The sequence below is a fragment of the Ascaphus truei genome, chromosome 5 (genome assembly GCF_040206685.1).
Source record: "Ascaphus truei isolate aAscTru1 chromosome 5, aAscTru1.hap1, whole genome shotgun sequence".
NCBI lineage: Eukaryota > Metazoa > Chordata > Amphibia > Anura > Ascaphidae > Ascaphus > Ascaphus truei.
Window position 1 is genome coordinate 191,895,859 of NC_134487.1, and position 17,293 is coordinate 191,913,151.

A 17,293-nucleotide genomic window follows, 5' to 3' on the forward strand; every position below is an offset into this window, starting at 1 on the left:
GGTCCCCGGTGATGCGTCCAGGGCCCGCCTCATACTCTTTATCGACTTTACACACGTCCAGAGCCTTGAAAGGTGCACAAGGTCACACACGGTACAGTGTGAGAGGCACGTCCCTTGTAGAACAGAGATGTAGGATACACGCCCCCGGGATACATTTTCCACCGGGTGCGCACCCATAAGCACATTCCATCGTGCTTGGTGCACGGGTTGTCCCAGAGCCTGAAAGGTCCCATCCCATAAACACAGTCTATGTGTAGTGGTACCCAAGGGTCCTCACGGCACACTGTGAAGGCCATGTCCCATTTTCCAGCAGCTGAAGAAAGGTAACAGCGCTCCCCGGTAACATCCCATCGGGGGTCGCCCCAACTTGCACAGTCTATGTGCACAGGTACCCAGGGTTCCTCACGGTACGTGGTAAGGGTTGTACTGGCTCTGTCTAGGATATGATGAAGGGTAACAGCACTCCCCAGTAACATCCCATCGATGGGGTTGCCCCAACAAAGTCTATGGCAAGGGTTTAGACAGTCCCCTCCCGGTGTTGCCTCGGGCAGAGACATCCCCCCCTCCTTGTCCCGACGTGGGTACCCGGGGTCCCTGGTACATACCATCAGGGGCCCAGCCCAGGCCTCTTTAATTACCGCCGCTGCCAGTGCCTATAAAGTGTGCCTTGCCACTGCCCATCTCAGCAGCGCCTCCATTTGTAGCACATGTCGCCCCCCCCCCTCTGGGAGATTATGGCTATGCGACTGCTTGGTGTAGTGCTGGTTACCTGCTGGGTACAGGAGAGATGAGTTTCCCGTGATGGTGTGGGGGTACAGGGCAGGCCTTTAGGGATCCCTCTGGTTCTTCTCTTCGTGGTGTCAGCGCTTCCAGACATAGGAGGCTTCAGCAGTGCCTGAAGGGAGTCCCCGCTATGACAATGCTTAATCTCTCTACCTATCTCCATACAGACTGCAGCGGAGCCAAAAGGTACAAATGAGGATGTTCTTTATTTCTGCAGCCACAGCTGGTGTTATTGCAGCGTATGCTCAGATTCACAGGGTAAATCCCAGGCTTCTGGATAGTACTGGCCTGCGGGTAATGGTGAGGCCCATCTGGATTATGTTATGTGTTCAGCCCATGAGGGGCTGAGTGTCACGGTAGCTTATGACAAGATATAATGAACACCAAATATCTGGGTTGAACTGAACGAGGCTTACTGCACCGACACACTTTATTCGAGCAAATACCCAGTATGTACCTGGCAGATACCTGGAATGCACCGCTCCTCACCTCTGACAAGCCCCGTTGCGTTTGCCTTCCCAGCCTGGGTTCATGCCTGGCTGACGGGCGGCTGATCTGTTAAATGATAATGATTAGGATTTAATAGGCTGCAATGCTTCGCATGTCTACCAGATGGCATAAATTCATGAATTGTAATGCAGTATATATATATATACTGTGCAGTATTGCAGCCAGCGGGAATAAAATGCTTCAATCCCTGCTTGGAAAATACCTCAATGCACTCGGGCAGAAAACAGTCACAAACCTCAATACACCCGGGTATACCCGAATTCGTGGGACTAGCCGAGCTCGAATAAAGTGTGTCGCCAGTGTAGATATAATAAAATATAATTTATTCCTTAAATAAGGTGAACACATCAATACAGACAAGAAAGTAACACTTACTTAGGGTTGGGGAATGGAGAAGTATCAGCTAGCAATTCTCCATCAATCCAGTGACATTCCAGGTGGAATCAGAAGCACAACTCCAGCAATCCAGCACAACTAAAAACTGTAGGGTTGACACAGTTTATATACCTGTGCAACCCTATTCTTAACATTGAATACAGCCTATTGGTGAACAATTATCTGTATCCACTCCCTAACGTGGAGACTAACAGACTAACCCATGCCCTCAGGTAACAATTAGACTGACAGAGTTTGTTTATTGAGTAATACGTAATCCCTAGACATTGGGTAACAATCACGGCAGTTAGCTTTTTGATCACCGTGCTTAGGCTACTCAGCCGTCTGCCCTTCATGACCTATTAGCCTAGCAAATGGCGTCTGCATTTTCAGAACAGATCCAAAATAAAATACATATACACTTTAATATCTACACATACTAATAAGTTCCATTCTGGTGGGCTCAGTGGGTCGACCTTTGCCAGTTTTTAATGCCTACAGTGACTCCACATATTGGCCAAATATGAACTCTCTGCGACCTCCAGAATTGGAGATACAGAAATGCACTTTAAAACATTAATATACATGCTTATAATGAAACATGGGAACAGGGGAACATACATTTTCAAGGTATAATAAGGTGCAAACCTCATCCCTGGACCGCAGTCCACTTTACCCCTTGTCTCTCTGGTGAAGTCAGGGGATGGCCATATGGGGTGCAACCCCTTTAATACCGGGCCACCCCCTTTCTCCCTCTACACTGAGCACATGTCTCCCTCCCGGCCGGGAGGAGACGTTCTCCAACACATCCTACCCCATGCAGGTGCTGGCTAGAACTCACTGAAGGTCTCACCCCTAAGGGGCTGAACTTCAAATTATAATTTAGGCACTTCCTTCCTGTAGCTCAAAGAGGGAGGGCCCCGCACATGCACCACCATTCCGGTCACTCAGGAAGTAAGCATGAGGAGGGGGAAAACCCCATAGGATAGCCTGTCACTGTCTACCTCTTATTAGAACTTACATGACAGGGGAAGGTAGAGAGCTAGCTGGACCAGCCATCGATAGAGATAGATAGATAGATACATAGATAGATAGATATTACACACTAACATACACACACACACACACAAACCAGCATACCTGCAGTATTTGTGGTTCCCTAGTCCCAGTTGCTGTGCGTTTATGTGTTGTGTATTATATCTGCGCTCGCTTAAGGCTGTTGAGTTCCAGTTCACACACTCTGCTCCGCTCTGTGTCACGCTCTGTGCCCCTCTGTACGTTTCCCCCGAGCCCTCGTAACACGTCACCTGGGTGTCTGCAGAAGTGTATAGAGGTACTCAAAATTATTACACAGTGAACCATGTACATTGTCAAGGGCTAGAAGCATTTATAGGCATCACTATATAGTACAGCATATTCATTATCAGAGACTAGAAGCTTATAGAGATACTCATCATCATTATACAGTGCAGTATGTTCATGATCAGAGACTGGAAGCTTATAGAGATACTCAGCATCTTTACCCAGTACAGCATTTTAATTATCTGAGTATAGAGATACTCATCATAATTTTACAGTGCAGCATATTTATTATCAGAGACTGGAAGTGTGTAGAGATATTCATCACCATTATACAATGCAACATGTTTATTACTAGAGGGTGGAAGTGTATAGACATACTTATCATTACTATACAGTGCAGCATGTTCAATATTACAGGTTGGAAGTGTATAGAGATCCTGAGCATCATTATATAGTGCAGCATGGTCATTATCAGGGTATAGAGACATGCCACCTCATACCTGTCTCACAGTGCACTCCGGTGAACCCCCTGGCACAGTGGCACAGGTAGTGTCGGGAGTACAGAGCCTGCTGGCAGTGCCCCCCGTTGTAGCATCGCAGCTCTGTGCAATCTGCGGGGAGAGGAGGTGAGAGTGAGTGTCTGTGCCTCTCTGTGAGTGCTCCTGGTGTATTCCACCCTGGGTGTGTGTCTGTATTGGTTTCCATGGCTATAAGCCTTCTTTGTATACCAATGTGACTGCCTATTAGTGTCAGTGTCCCAATGTGAGTGTTGGTGTGAGTGCCAGCTGGAATGTGCCCCCTTGTGTGAGTGTCAGTGCCCGATAGTGTCTACCTTCCCCTGTGTGCCAGTTAGCGCATGTATCTGCCCGGTGCCTGCTCCTTACCTATGACAGGCACACTGTGGCACCGGTTCCGCCCACTCTCGCAACGACAGAACTCCACCCTCCCGATCGCATGGCGCAGCCAGCTCTCCCCCTGCAGGAAAATCCTCCCCGAGGGGCGATCCACACACAGGGCTGCATGGAAGGGAGAGAGGAGGGCACATCAACATGAAGACCAGTACATGAAAAATACCCCCACTTTAAGAATCCAGCACCCTAAGCTTCCCCCCTTAACCTGTGCCCACCATATTTAGGATTCCCTTCTTTCTTTTCCAGTTCCTTCCTGGTGTTAGCCTTAACCCCCTCTGCTGGGAGGCTGCCCCATAGATCCACTACTCCTTCCTGATACCCCTGAGGAATGTGAGAGTCTCACTCATTTCCCTGCTCCCCCTCCTTTCTCCGACAATATCTACTATCCCTCCATTCTCTCTCACATACCATTCTCCCTCCTTTCTCTCTCATATGCCCCTCTCCCATCCCCCCTTCTTTCTCTAACACCCCCCTCTCACACATCCCCCTCTCCTTCCTTCCTTTCTCTCTTGTAACCCACTCTCCCCTTTTTCATATCCCCCTCTACCTCCTTTCTCTCTTACATCCCCTTATATTTATTTTCTCTCCCACATCTCTCTATTTTCTCTCTCACTTCCTCCATCTCACTGGTCTCTCTCACACATCCCCCTCTATCTTCTTTCTGTATAGTAACCCACTCTCACTCCTTGCTCTCTCACATATCCCTCCTCTCGCTCCATTCTCTCATATTCCCTCTACCTTCTTTCTACCGTTTACATCCCGCTCATTTTTCTCTCTGATATCCATCCTTCCTTTCTCTCGCACATCCCCCTTTCCCTTTTTCTCATGCCCTCCTCACACTCTTATTTCTCATTCCCCATCTCTCTCCGTTCTCTCTTATCCTCCTCTCCAATATACCCGTTCCCCACTCTCTCTCTCATATTCCCCTCTTCCTCATACCCACCTTTCCCTCACATCTCCCTCTCTACTCTCTCATATACCTAAGTTTCTCCCTTATACTTTGTAGCCTACTCTTTTCCTGCCACATCCCCTTTCTGTTTAAACCCATATTCTCTCCTCTCCCTCCTTTCTCTCTCCCTCTCTCAATCTTTTTTGAAGTTGAAGATTTTTGTTGGGGGGGGGGGTATCACCTTTATATGTTCTTGTTCCCCTCTTCACCCGATGATGCAGACCCTATAAGCAAGAAGTATGGGATTTAGGAGTTACTGGAACTACAGTACTGTGGGGGCAGATGCCTTAATATAGGGACAGAATAAAGGACAACAGGGGTAGATATCTGGGTAGTGGGTGGATAGATGGACATGGAGCCGAAGTGGGTTGGATTAATTGCATGGTGGTCCAGGGTTCTGGTTTAAGAGAGACAGAGAGACAGATTTTCCTGACAGAGAGACAGATTTTGGGGATAGCTACGGGTATACCAGGTTGGCTTTTGACGTGAAGCATGGTTTGTAGATTATGGGTTTGGAATTCATGACATTTAGATTGTGGGGCTTGAAATGAACCCAGGAGATAGGTTGCAGTCAGGCCCTCTCCACCTAAAGGTGTAACCCCCTTCAATCCCCTGGCCCTCTCACCTTGTGGCTAGAAGACATAACCCCACCAAGCATGATAATGAAGAATAAGACCTTCATCGCACAATGACCAAGAGGAGACATGAGCACCTACACAGGGTAAAACAGTAGGGAGGTAAGAAGCGAGAATCCAACACAATACAGACCTACCCGTCGGGGGCAAATAAACCTGAAATTAGAGAGACGATTCATACAACATTTCTACTGTCCCCTCAGCCCTTTATAACTGTGACTGCCCCCTCCCTGTGGGCCTCTCTTCGGTCTATACCTTACAGTAGTGTCTCTGTCTCCATGTCCTGTTGCTGTCCCCTTGCCTCCTTCTCACCCTGGCTGTGCTTTTTCCGCATCTCTGACCTTTGGAATGTTTTATGAGTGTCCCGGAAATTAAAGTCACGTGACAAAGTCAGGTATCTGTGTGCGGTTTGGCAACATTTTCAAATAATACATGTCGAAATTAAGACTCATTGCCCCCCACCCCCCTATAACTTCTCCATCTCTAACCCTCCTCCCAGGCTAAACAAGAACCCTTTGTCTGTGCTCAACAGGGCAACAACAGAACAAAATACCTTAAGACACTGACATTAAAGTTTAGTAATTGCAGTAACAAGTTCAATGGGTCAGTGCCTCATATGACCAAAATGTACTAATAGCAGTGACATGTTTAAGCGGTCAGAACCTCCTAGGACCAAAATGTACTAATAGCAGTGACATGTTTAAGCGGTCAGAACCTCCTATGGGCAAAGTGTTCTATTAGCAGGGACATGTGTAAGAGGTCAATCCCTCCTAGGGGCAAAGTGTACTATTAGCACAGTTACACATCTGTTTAGACTGTTCAAAACTTTACAAAATGTTGACTTTTGGCTCGCTCTTTAGGATTGCAGCTTCAAATCAGCCAGTCCCATGTACCAACATGTGTGGGATCTGCAACAAAGTGAAAGCGCTCCCTCATGTAACTCCTTCACTACAATTTGTAATGTCTGTTTGATAATCTAAACTATAATTCTAAGTTGGATTCCATCTGTTTGTTTGTTTGTATGTCAGAAGCATCGAAATCTCAGAAACGGCACCACGTAGCACAACAAAACTTTTACTGGACATTCTGCTGCAGATTTGTAGGTCAACGCAACTATTTTGAGCTTCCAATGTCACTCACCTCCCAAATTATGGACATTGTAAGTGTCCCTCAGCTGTCCAGCAAATCTGTTAGAGCAGGAGCGGGGGGCAGGGCATGGCTACTAAGGGAGGGGGTGTGTCTGCAGAAAATCTCACTCGGCAGTCAAACCGAAGGGACGGGGCAACGGGACGGACGTGCTGGACGAAGGGACAGGGGTGGTGGACGGAGGGACAGACAGTATATTACGCTGTGCAGAATAACACCCCACCCCCCTCTCTACATCTCACCCCCCTCCACAGTCCCCCCCAGTTCTCCCCCAGTTCCACATCTCTCTGCTCCCACTCCCCGGTTCACCTCTCTCCGCCTCTTCTTACCCCATTCATTGGCTGGTGAAATATACAATCTGCAGTCAAACCGAAGGGACAGGGGAACGAAAGGGACGTGCTGGACGGAGAGACGGAGGTGGTGGATGGAGAGACAGACAGTATATTAAGTTGTGCAGAATAAAAAACCCCGGCTCTACATCTCACCCCCCCCCCTCCCCGGCTCCCCCCCCAGTTCCACATCTCTCTGCTCCCACTCCCCGTTTCACCTCGCTTTGTCTCTTCTTACCCCATTGATTGGCTGCTGAAATATAGAATCTGCAGTCAAACCGAAGGGACGGGGGAACGGGAGGGACGTGGTGGATGGAGGGCCGGGGGAACGGGAGGGACGTGGTGGACGGAGGGACGGGGGAACGGGAGGGACGGGGGAACGGGAGGGACGTGCTGGACGGAGGGACGGGGGAACGGGAGGGATGTGGTGGACGGAGGGACGGGGGAATGGGAGGGACAGGGGAACGGGAGGGACGTGCTGGACAGAGGGACAGGGGAACGGGAGGGACGTGGTGGACGGGGGAACGGGAGGGACGTGGTGGACGGAGGGACAGGGGAATGGCAGGGACGTGCTGGACGGAGGGACGGGGGAACGGGAGGGACGTGGTGGACGGAGGGACGGGGGAACGGGAGGGACGTGCTGGACGGAGGGATGGGGGAACGGGAGGGACGTGGTGGACGGAGGGACGGGGGAACGGGAGAGACGTGCTGGATGGAGGGACGGGGGAACGGGAGGGACGTGCTGGATGGAGCGACGGGGAACAGGAGGGACGTGCTGGACGGAGGGGCGGGGGAACGGGAGGGACGTGGTGGACGGAGGGACGGGGGAACAGGAGGGACGTGGTGGACGAAGGGACGGGGGAACGGGAGGGACGTGGTGGACGGAGGGACGGGGGAACGGGAGGGACGTGGTGGACGGAGGGACGGGGGAACGGGAGGGACGTGGTGGACGGAGGGACGGGGGAACGGGAGGGATGGGGGAACGGGAGGGACGTGCTGGACGGAGGGACGGGGGAACGGGAGGGACGTGGTGGACGGAGGGACGGGGGAACGGGAGGGATGGGGGAACGGGAGGGACGTGCTGGACGGAGGGACAGGGGAACAGGAGGGACGTGGTGGACGAAAGGACGGGGGAACGGGAGGGACGGGGGAACGGGAGGGACGTGCTGGACGGAGGGACAGGGGAACAGGAGGGACGTGGTGGACGAAGGGACGGGGGAACGGGAGGGACATGGTGGACGGAGGGACGGGGGAACGGGAGGGACGTGGTGGACGGAGGGACGGAGGGACGGGGGAACGGGAGGGACGGGGGAACGGGAGGGACGTGCTGGACGGAGGGACAGGGGAACGGGAGGGACGTGGTGGACGGAGGGACGGGGGAACGGGAGGGACGTGCTGGACGGAGGGACGGGGGAACGGGAGGGACGTGGTGGACAGAGGGACGGGGGAACGGGAGGGACGTGGTGGACGGAGGGACGGAGGGACGGGGGAACGGGAGGGACGTGCTGGACAGAGGGACGGGGGGACATGCTGGACGGAGGGACGGGGGAACGGGAGGGACGTGGTGGACGGAGGGACGGGGGAACGGGAGGGACGTGCTGGACGGAGGGACGGGGGAACGGGAGGGACGTGGTGGACGGGGGAACGGGAGGGACGTGGTGGACGGAGGGACAGGGGAATGGGAGGGACGTGCTGGACGGAGGGACGGGGGAACGGGAGGGACGTGGTGGACGGAGGGACAGGGGAATGGGAGGGACGTGCTGGACGGAGGGACGGGGGAACGGGAGGGACGTGGTGGACGGAGGGACGGGGGAACGGGAGGGACATGCTGGATGGAGGGACGGGGGAACGGGAGGGACGTGCTGGATGGAGGGACGGGGGAACAGGAGGGACGTGCTGGACGGAGGGGTGGGGGAACGGGAGGGACGTGGTGGACGGAGGGACGGGGGAACAGGAGGGACGTGGTGGACGAAGGGACGGGGGAACGGGAGGGACGTGGTGGACGGAGGGACGGGGGAACGGGAGGGACGTGGTGGACGGAGGGACGGGGGAACGGGAGGGACGTGGTGGACGGAGGGACGGGGGAACGGGAGGGATGGGGGAACGGGAGGGACGTGTTGGACGGAGGGACGGGGGAACGGGAGGGACGTGGTGGACGGAGGGACGGGGGAACGGGAGGGATGGGGGAACGGGAGGGACGTGCTGGACGGAGGGACAGGGGAACAGGAGGGACGTGCTGGACGGAGGGACAGGGGAACAGGAGGGACGTGGTGGACGAAGGGACGGGGGAACGGGAGGGACGTGCTGGACGGAGGGACAGGGGAACAGGAGGGACGTGCTGGACGGAGGGACAGGGGAACAGGAGGGACGTGGTGGACGAAGGGACGGGGGAACGGGAGGGACGTGCTGGACGGAGGGACAGGGGAACAGGAGGGACGTGCTGGACGGAGGGACAGGGGAACAGGAGGGACGTGGTGGACGAAGGGACGGGGGAACGGGAGGGACGTGGTGGCCGGAGGGACGGGGGAACGGGAGGGACGTGGTGGACGGAGGGACGGGGGAACGGGAGGGACGTGGTGGACGGAGGGACGGGGGAACGGGAGGGATGGGGGAACGGGAGGGACGTGCTGGACGGAGGAACAGGGGAACAGGAGGGACGTGGTGGACGAAAGGACGGGGGAACGGGAGGGACGGGGGAACGGGAGGGACGTGCTGGACGGAGGGACAGGGGAACAGGAGGGACGTGGTGGACGAAGGGACGGGGGAACGGGAGGGACATGGTGGACGGAGGGACGGGGGAACGGGAGGGACGTGGTGGACGGAGGGACGGAGGGACGGGGGAACGGGAGGGACGGGGGAACGGGAGGGACGTGCTGGACGGAGGGACAGGGGAACAAGAGGGACGTGGTGGACGAAGGGACAGGGGAACGGGAGGGACGTGGTGGACGGAGGGACGGGGGAACGGGAGGGACGTGCTGGACGGAGGGACGGGGGAACGGGAGGGACGTGGTGGACAGAGGGACGGGGGAACGGGAGGGACGTGGTGGACGGAGGGACGGAGGGACGGGGGAACGGGAGGGACGTGCTGGACGGAGGGACGGGGGGACATGCTGGACGGAGGGACGGGGGAACGGGAGGGACGTGGTGGACGGAGGGATGGGGGAACGGGAGGGACGTGCTGGACGGAGGGACGGGGGAACGGGAGGGACGTGGTGGACGGGGGAACGGGAGGGACGTGGTGGACGGAGGGACAGGGGAATGGGAGGGACGTGCTGGACGGAGGGACGGGGGAACGGGAGGGACGTGGTGGACGGAGGGACAGGGGAATGGGAGGGACGTGCTGGACGGAGGGACGGGGGAACGGGAGGGACGTGGTGGACGGAGGGACGGGGGAACGGGAGGGACGTGCTGGATGGAGGGACGGGGGAACGGGAGGGACGTGCTGGATGGAGGGACGGGGGAACAGGAGGGACGTGCTGGACGGAGGGGTGGGGGAACGGGAGGGACGTGGTGGACGGAGGGACGGGGGAACAGGAGGGACGTGGTGGACGAAGGGACGGGGGAACGGGAGGGACGTGGTGGACGGAGGGACGGGGGAACGGGAGGGACGTGGTGGACGGAGGGACGGGGGAACGGGAGGGACGTGGTGGACGGAGGGACGGGGGAACGGGAGGGATGGGGGAACGGGAGGGACGTGTTGGACGGAGGGACGGGGGAACGGGAGGGACGTGGTGGACGGAGGGACGGGGGAACGGGAGGGATGGGGGAACGGGAGGGACGTGCTGGACGGAGGGACAGGGGAACAGGAGGGACGTGCTGGACGGAGGGACAGGGGAACAGGAGGGACGTGGTGGACGAAGGGACGGGGGAACGGGAGGGACGTGCTGGACGGAGGGACAGGGGAACAGGAGGGACGTGCTGGACGGAGGGACAGGGGAACAGGAGGGACGTGGTGGACGAAGGGACGGGGGAACGGGAGGGACGTGCTGGACGGAGGGACAGGGGAACAGGAGGGACGTGCTGGACGGAGGGACAGGGGAACAGGAGGGACGTGGTGGACGAAGGGACGGGGGAACGGGAGGGACGTGGTGGACGGAGGGACGGGGGAACGGGAGGGACGTGGTGGACGGAGGGACGGGGGAACGGGAGGGACGTGGTGGACGGAGGGACGGGGGAACGGGAGGGATGGGGGAACGGGAGGGACGTGCTGGACGGAGGGACGGGGGAACGGGAGGGACGTGGTGGACGGAGGGACGGGGGAACGGGAGGGATGGGGGAACGGGAGGGACGTGCTGGACGGAGGGACAGGGGAACAGGAGGGACGTGGTGGACGAAAGGACGGGGGAACGGGAGGGACGGGGGAACGGGAGGGACGTGCTGGACGGAGGGACAGGGGAACAGGAGGGACGTGGTGGACGAAGGGACAGGGGAACGGGAGGGACATGGTGGACGGAGGGACGGGGGAACGGGAGGGACGTGGTGGACGGAGGGACGGAGGGACGGGGGAACGGGAGGGACGGGGGAACGGGAGGGACGTGCTGGACGGAGGGACAGGGGAACAAGAGGGACGTGGTGGACGAAGGGACAGGGGAACGGGAGGGACGTGGTGGACGGAGGGACGGGGGAACGGGAGGGACGTGCTGGACGGAGGGACGGGGGAACGGGAGGGACGTGGTGGACAGAGGGACGGGGGAACGGGAGGGACGTGGTGGACGGAGGGACGGAGGGACGGGGGAACGGGAGGGACGTGCTGGACGGAGGGACGGGGGGACATGCTGGACGGAGGGACGGGGGAACGGGAGGGACGTGGTGGACGGAGGGATGGGGGAACGGGAGGGACGTGCTGGACGGAGGGACGGGGGAACGGGAGGGACGTGGTGGACGGGGGAACGGGAGGGACGTGGTGGACGGAGGGACAGGGGAATGGGAGGGACGTGCTGGACGGAGGGACGGGGGAACGGGAGGGACGTGGTGGACGGAGGGACAGGGGAATGGGAGGGACGTGCTGGACGGAGGGACGGGGGAACGGGAGGGACGTGGTGGACGGAGGGACGGGGGAACGGGAGGGACGTGCTGGATGGAGGGACGGGGGAACGGGAGGGACGTGCTGGATGGAGGGACGGGGGAACAGGAGGGACGTGCTGGACGGAGGGGTGGGGGAACGGGAGGGACGTGGTGGACGGAGGGACGGGGGAACAGGAGGGACGTGGTGGACGAAGGGACGGGGGAACGGGAGGGACGTGGTGGACGGAGGGACGGGGGAACGGGAGGGACGTGGTGGACGGAGGGACGGGGGAACGGGAGGGACGTGGTGGACGGAGGGACGGGGGAACGGGAGGGATGGGGGAACGGGAGGGACGTGTTGGACGGAGGGACGGGGGAACGGGAGGGACGTGGTGGACGGAGGGACGGGGGAACGGGAGGGATGGGGGAACGGGAGGGACGTGCTGGACGGAGGGACAGGGGAACAGGAGGGACGTGCTGGACGGAGGGACAGGGGAACAGGAGGGACGTGGTGGACGAAGGGACGGGGGAACGGGAGGGACGTGCTGGACGGAGGGACAGGGGAACAGGAGGGACGTGCTGGACGGAGGGACAGGGGAACAGGAGGGACGTGGTGGACGAAGGGACGGGGGAACGGGAGGGACGTGCTGGACGGAGGGACAGGGGAACAGGAGGGACGTGCTGGACGGAGGGACAGGGGAACAGGAGGGACGTGGTGGACGAAGGGACGGGGGAACGGGAGGGACGTGGTGGACGGAGGGACGGGGGAACGGGAGGGACGTGGTGGACGGAGGGACGGGGGAACGGGAGGGACGTGGTGGACGGAGGGACGGGGGAACGGGAGGGATGGGGGAACGGGAGGGACGTGCTGGACGGAGGGACGGGGGAACGGGAGGGACGTGGTGGACGGAGGGACGGGGGAACGGGAGGGATGGGGGAACGGGAGGGACGTGCTGGACGGAGGGACAGGGGAACAGGAGGGACGTGGTGGACGAAAGGACGGGGGAACGGGAGGGACGGGGGAACGGGAGGGACGTGCTGGACGGAGGGACAGGGGAACAGGAGGGACGTGGTGGACGAAGGGACAGGGGAACGGGAGGGACATGGTGGACGGAGGGACGGGGGAACGGGAGGGACGTGGTGGACGGAGGGACGGGGGAACGGGAGGGACGGGGGAACGGGAGGGACGTGCTGGACGGAGGGACAGGGGAACAAGAGGGACGTGGTGGACGAAGGGACAGGGGAACGGGAGGGACGTGGTGGACGGAGGGACGGGGGAACGGGAGGGACGTGCTGGACGGAGGGACGGGGGAACGGGAGGGACGTGGTGGACAGAGGGACGGGGGAACGGGAGGGACGTGGTGGACGGAGGGACGGAGGGACGGGGGAACGGGAGGGACGTGCTGGACGGAGGGACGGGGGGACATGCTGGACGGAGGGACGGGGGAACGGGAGGGACGTGGTGGACGGAGGGACGGGGGAACGGGAGGGACGTGCTGGACGGAGGGACGGGGGAACGGGAGGGACGTGGTGGACGGGGGAACGGGAGGGACGTGGTGGACGGAGGGACAGGGGAATGGGAGGGACGTGCTGGACGGAGGGACGGGGGAACGGGAGGGACGTGGTGGACGGAGGGACAGGGGAACAGGAGGGACGTGCTGGACGGAGGGACAGGGGAACAGGAGGGACGTGGTGGACGAAGGGACGGGGGAACGGGAGGGACGTGCTGGACGGAGGGACAGGGGAACAGGAGGGACGTGCTGGACGGAGGGACAGGGGAACAGGAGGGACGTGGTGGACGAAGGGACGGGGGAACGGGAGGGACGTGCTGGACGGAGGGACAGGGGAACAGGAGGGACGTGCTGGACGGAGGGACAGGGGAACAGGAGGGACGTGGTGGACGAAGGGACGGGGGAACGGGAGGGACGTGGTGGACGGAGGGACGGGGGAACGGGAGGGACGTGGTGGACGGAGGGACGGGGGAACGGGAGGGACGTGGTGGACGGAGGGACGGGGGAACGGGAGGGATGGGGGAACGGGAGGGACGTGCTGGACGGAGGGACGGGGGAACGGGAGGGACGTGGTGGACGGAGGGACGGGGGAACGGGAGGGATGGGGGAACGGGAGGGACGTGCTGGACGGAGGGACAGGGGAACAGGAGGGACGTGGTGGACGAAAGGACGGGGGAACGGGAGGGACGGGGGAACGGGAGGGACGTGCTGGACGGAGGGACAGGGGAACAGGAGGGACGTGGTGGACGAAGGGACAGGGGAACGGGAGGGACATGGTGGACGGAGGGACGGGGGAACGGGAGGGACGTGGTGGACGGAGGGACGGGGGAACGGGAGGGACGGGGGAACGGGAGGGACGTGCTGGACGGAGGGACAGGGGAACAAGAGGGACGTGGTGGACGAAGGGACAGGGGAACGGGAGGGACGTGGTGGACGGAGGGACGGGGGAACGGGAGGGACGTGCTGGACGGAGGGACGGGGGAACGGGAGGGACGTGGTGGACAGAGGGACGGGGGAACGGGAGGGACGTGGTGGACGGAGGGACGGAGGGACGGGGGAACGGGAGGGACGTGCTGGACGGAGGGACGGGGGGACATGCTGGACGGAGGGACGGGGGAACGGGAGGGACGTGGTGGACGGAGGGACGGGGGAACGGGAGGGACGTGCTGGACGGAGGGACGGGGGAACGGGAGGGACGTGGTGGACGGGGGAACGGGAGGGACGTGGTGGACGGAGGGACAGGGGAATGGGAGGGACGTGCTGGACGGAGGGACGGGGGAACGGGAGGGACGTGGTGGACGGAGGGACAGGGGAATGGGAGGGACGTGCTGGACGGAGGGACGGGGGAACGGGAGGGACGTGGTGGACGGAGGGACGGGGGAACGGGAGGGACGTGCTGGATGGAGGGACGGGGGAACGGGAGGGACGTGCTGGATGGAGGGACGGGGGAACAGGAGGGACGTGCTGGACGGAGGGGTGGGGGAACGGGAGGGACGTGGTGGACGGAGGGACGGGGGAACAGGAGGGACGTGGTGGACGAAGGGACGGGGGAACGGGAGGGACGTGGTGGACGGAGGGACGGGGGAACGGGAGGGACGTGGTGGACGGAGGGACGGGGGAACGGGAGGGACGTGGTGGACGGAGGGACGGGGGAACGGGAGGGATGGGGGAACGGGAGGGACGTGTTGGACGGAGGGACGGGGGAACGGGAGGGACGTGGTGGACGGAGGGACGGGGGAACGGGAGGGATGGGGGAACGGGAGGGACGTGCTGGACGGAGGGACAGGGGAACAGGAGGGATGTGCTGGACGGAGGGACAGGGGAACAGGAGGGACGTGGTGGACAAAGGGACGGGGGAACGGGAGGGACGTGCTGGACGGAGGGACAGAGGAACAGGAGGGACGTGGTGGACGAAGTGACGGGGGAACGGGAGGGACGTGGTGGACGGAGGGACGGGGGAACGGGAGGGACATGCTGGACGGAGGGACGGGGGAACGGGAGGGACGGGGGAACGGGAGGGACGTGCTGGACGGAGGGACGGGGGAACGGGAGGGACGTGGTGGACAAAGGGACAAACAGTATATAAAGTTGTGCTGAATTCATAAAACATCAATACAATGACTGAATTCCAAGTTGTGACCCCCGGTCCCCGCTGCGGTGTTGAAGGATTAAAATAAATAACTATATCACATTACAATGTGTTTTTTTATACAATGTATTCAATCAATATTACAGTCCCCGGGCGAAGCCGGGTACAAAAGCCAGTGTAGTAAAAGATGTCCAATATACAGGAGTATACAAAACACGCTGCTTTTGTTTGGGGCTCATTAAGAGATCAGAAATAAATGAGGCAAAAATTATACAAAGATTTCAAAACATGGCTGAGTTATAAGGGAAAGGGATTTCTAAAGGATAAAGAGGAGTCAGGGGGGCAGCCCTATATTAGATATAAACCCAGGAAGTAATACATTGAGAGATACCTCTCGTTTTCAAGTATGTCCTGGGCACAGAGTTATAAAAAATACATGGTTACATTAAAAGAACAGGGTTATACAGTTATACAGATATAAACCCAGGACTGTCGGAGCCTGTCCCTGATAATCTGCAGCCAGGAGGTCACCGTACATTCAATATAAACCATGCCCAGTGGGGAGACAGTCACTGACCTCTAGGACTAGTGTCGTGTGTCAAGGGGCGTTCCTCACCTTGTCACTACTTCCTCGGTCTTGTCTTGTTTGAACGTTGTGCAGTTGTTGGCTTTGTGTTTTCTCTGCAGACTGAAAGCAGCTGCAGAGGGATGAGAGAGAGAGAGAGAGAAGAGATGAGAGGACAACATAGCTAAGGAATTAGTCAGCAAAAAGATAGACAAAAAAGGGGATTGTTATAGGGAGGAGGGGAGAGAGAAAGAGAGAGATACAGGGAGGGGAGATATACAGGGAGAGAGGACTAAAGAGGGAGAAGAGGTAAAAAGAAATAGATGCAGGGAGGGCAAAGAAGATACAGAGAGGAGGATACAATGAGAGTGCAGGCAGATGAGGGTGAAAGAAAGAAGGAAGCAAATAAATAAATAATGTGACTGAGAGATGTAAAGAGGAGGAGGGAGAGAGAAAGAGAGAGAAGGAAGAGAAGACAGGAAGGGAGAGATACAGAAAAGAAGAGAGAGAATGTAGAAGAGTGAAAGGGGTCAAGTGAGAAAGAAAGATACAGAGTGGACAAGAGAAGAGTAGAAAGGAGGGAGAGACAAGGAACAGAGAAGGGGTGAGAGGAAGTGTAGAAGAATAAGAGCACGACAAAGAGAGGGAAAGAGAGATGATGTGAGAGTGAGACAAAGCAAGGGAAAATATACTTCCCCTAAGTACGTGAGAGTAGGGTGATTGGTGGGAGAGGGAGAGAGAGGGAGTTGAAGAAAGACTGAGGCACAGGAGAGAGATGCAGAGATGAGAGAGAAGGTCAGAGAGTCAGGGAGGGATAAGAGAGTGTGGCAAGAGGGAGAGGGATATGAAAAGGAAAGCATGAAAGATATGGAAAGAAATGAGAGAGGAAACAAAAAAGGGGATTAGAAGAGAGGGAATTTAGAGTAAGAAAAATGTTGCTATATACACATATGTGCACTGATAAATATACTCATACTCACTGACAACAATACTCAAATAATCAGACTAACATACTAAAGTGCACACTCACATACACTCACATACACACACAAACATATACACAGAAGGGAGATTACACAGCCTATGCTACCTAGTGTGTGGTGCGATACTGGTTAGGGTCAGGAGAACTAAGCTCATCTGCGGTATTGTAGAGATCAGGACAGGCTTAGGTTCTTCCTCTGGTT

The 17,293-nt window shown here is 58.5% G+C and overlaps 1 protein-coding gene across 12 annotated transcripts in view; it reads right to left on the reverse strand.

The window, feature by feature from the left end:
• PLAT (plasminogen activator, tissue type) overlaps positions 1-17,293 on the reverse strand; it is a 64,331-nt gene that overhangs the window by 31,445 nt on the left and 15,593 nt on the right. For 3 of the 12 annotated variants that reach the window (XM_075601530.1, XM_075601533.1, XM_075601528.1), the window contains exons 2-7: positions 16,161-16,242; positions 5,456-5,542; positions 5,012-5,054; positions 3,855-3,986; positions 3,471-3,581; positions 2,809-2,983 (exon numbers count right to left, since the gene is read on the reverse strand). In XM_075601530.1, coding sequence (XP_075457645.1) covers positions 2,809-2,983; positions 3,471-3,581; positions 3,855-3,986; positions 5,012-5,054; positions 5,456-5,536 — 542 coding nt within the window. In that variant the 5' untranslated portion in view covers positions 5,537-5,542; positions 16,161-16,242. Of the gene's footprint in view, positions 1-2,808; positions 2,984-3,470; positions 3,582-3,854; positions 3,987-5,011; positions 5,055-5,455; positions 5,543-5,720; positions 5,810-6,940; positions 7,011-16,121; positions 16,287-17,199; positions 17,262-17,293 lie in introns of those variants that run through there. The other 9 variants (XM_075601526.1, XM_075601529.1, XM_075601531.1 and 6 more) reach the window with 7 other exon arrangements.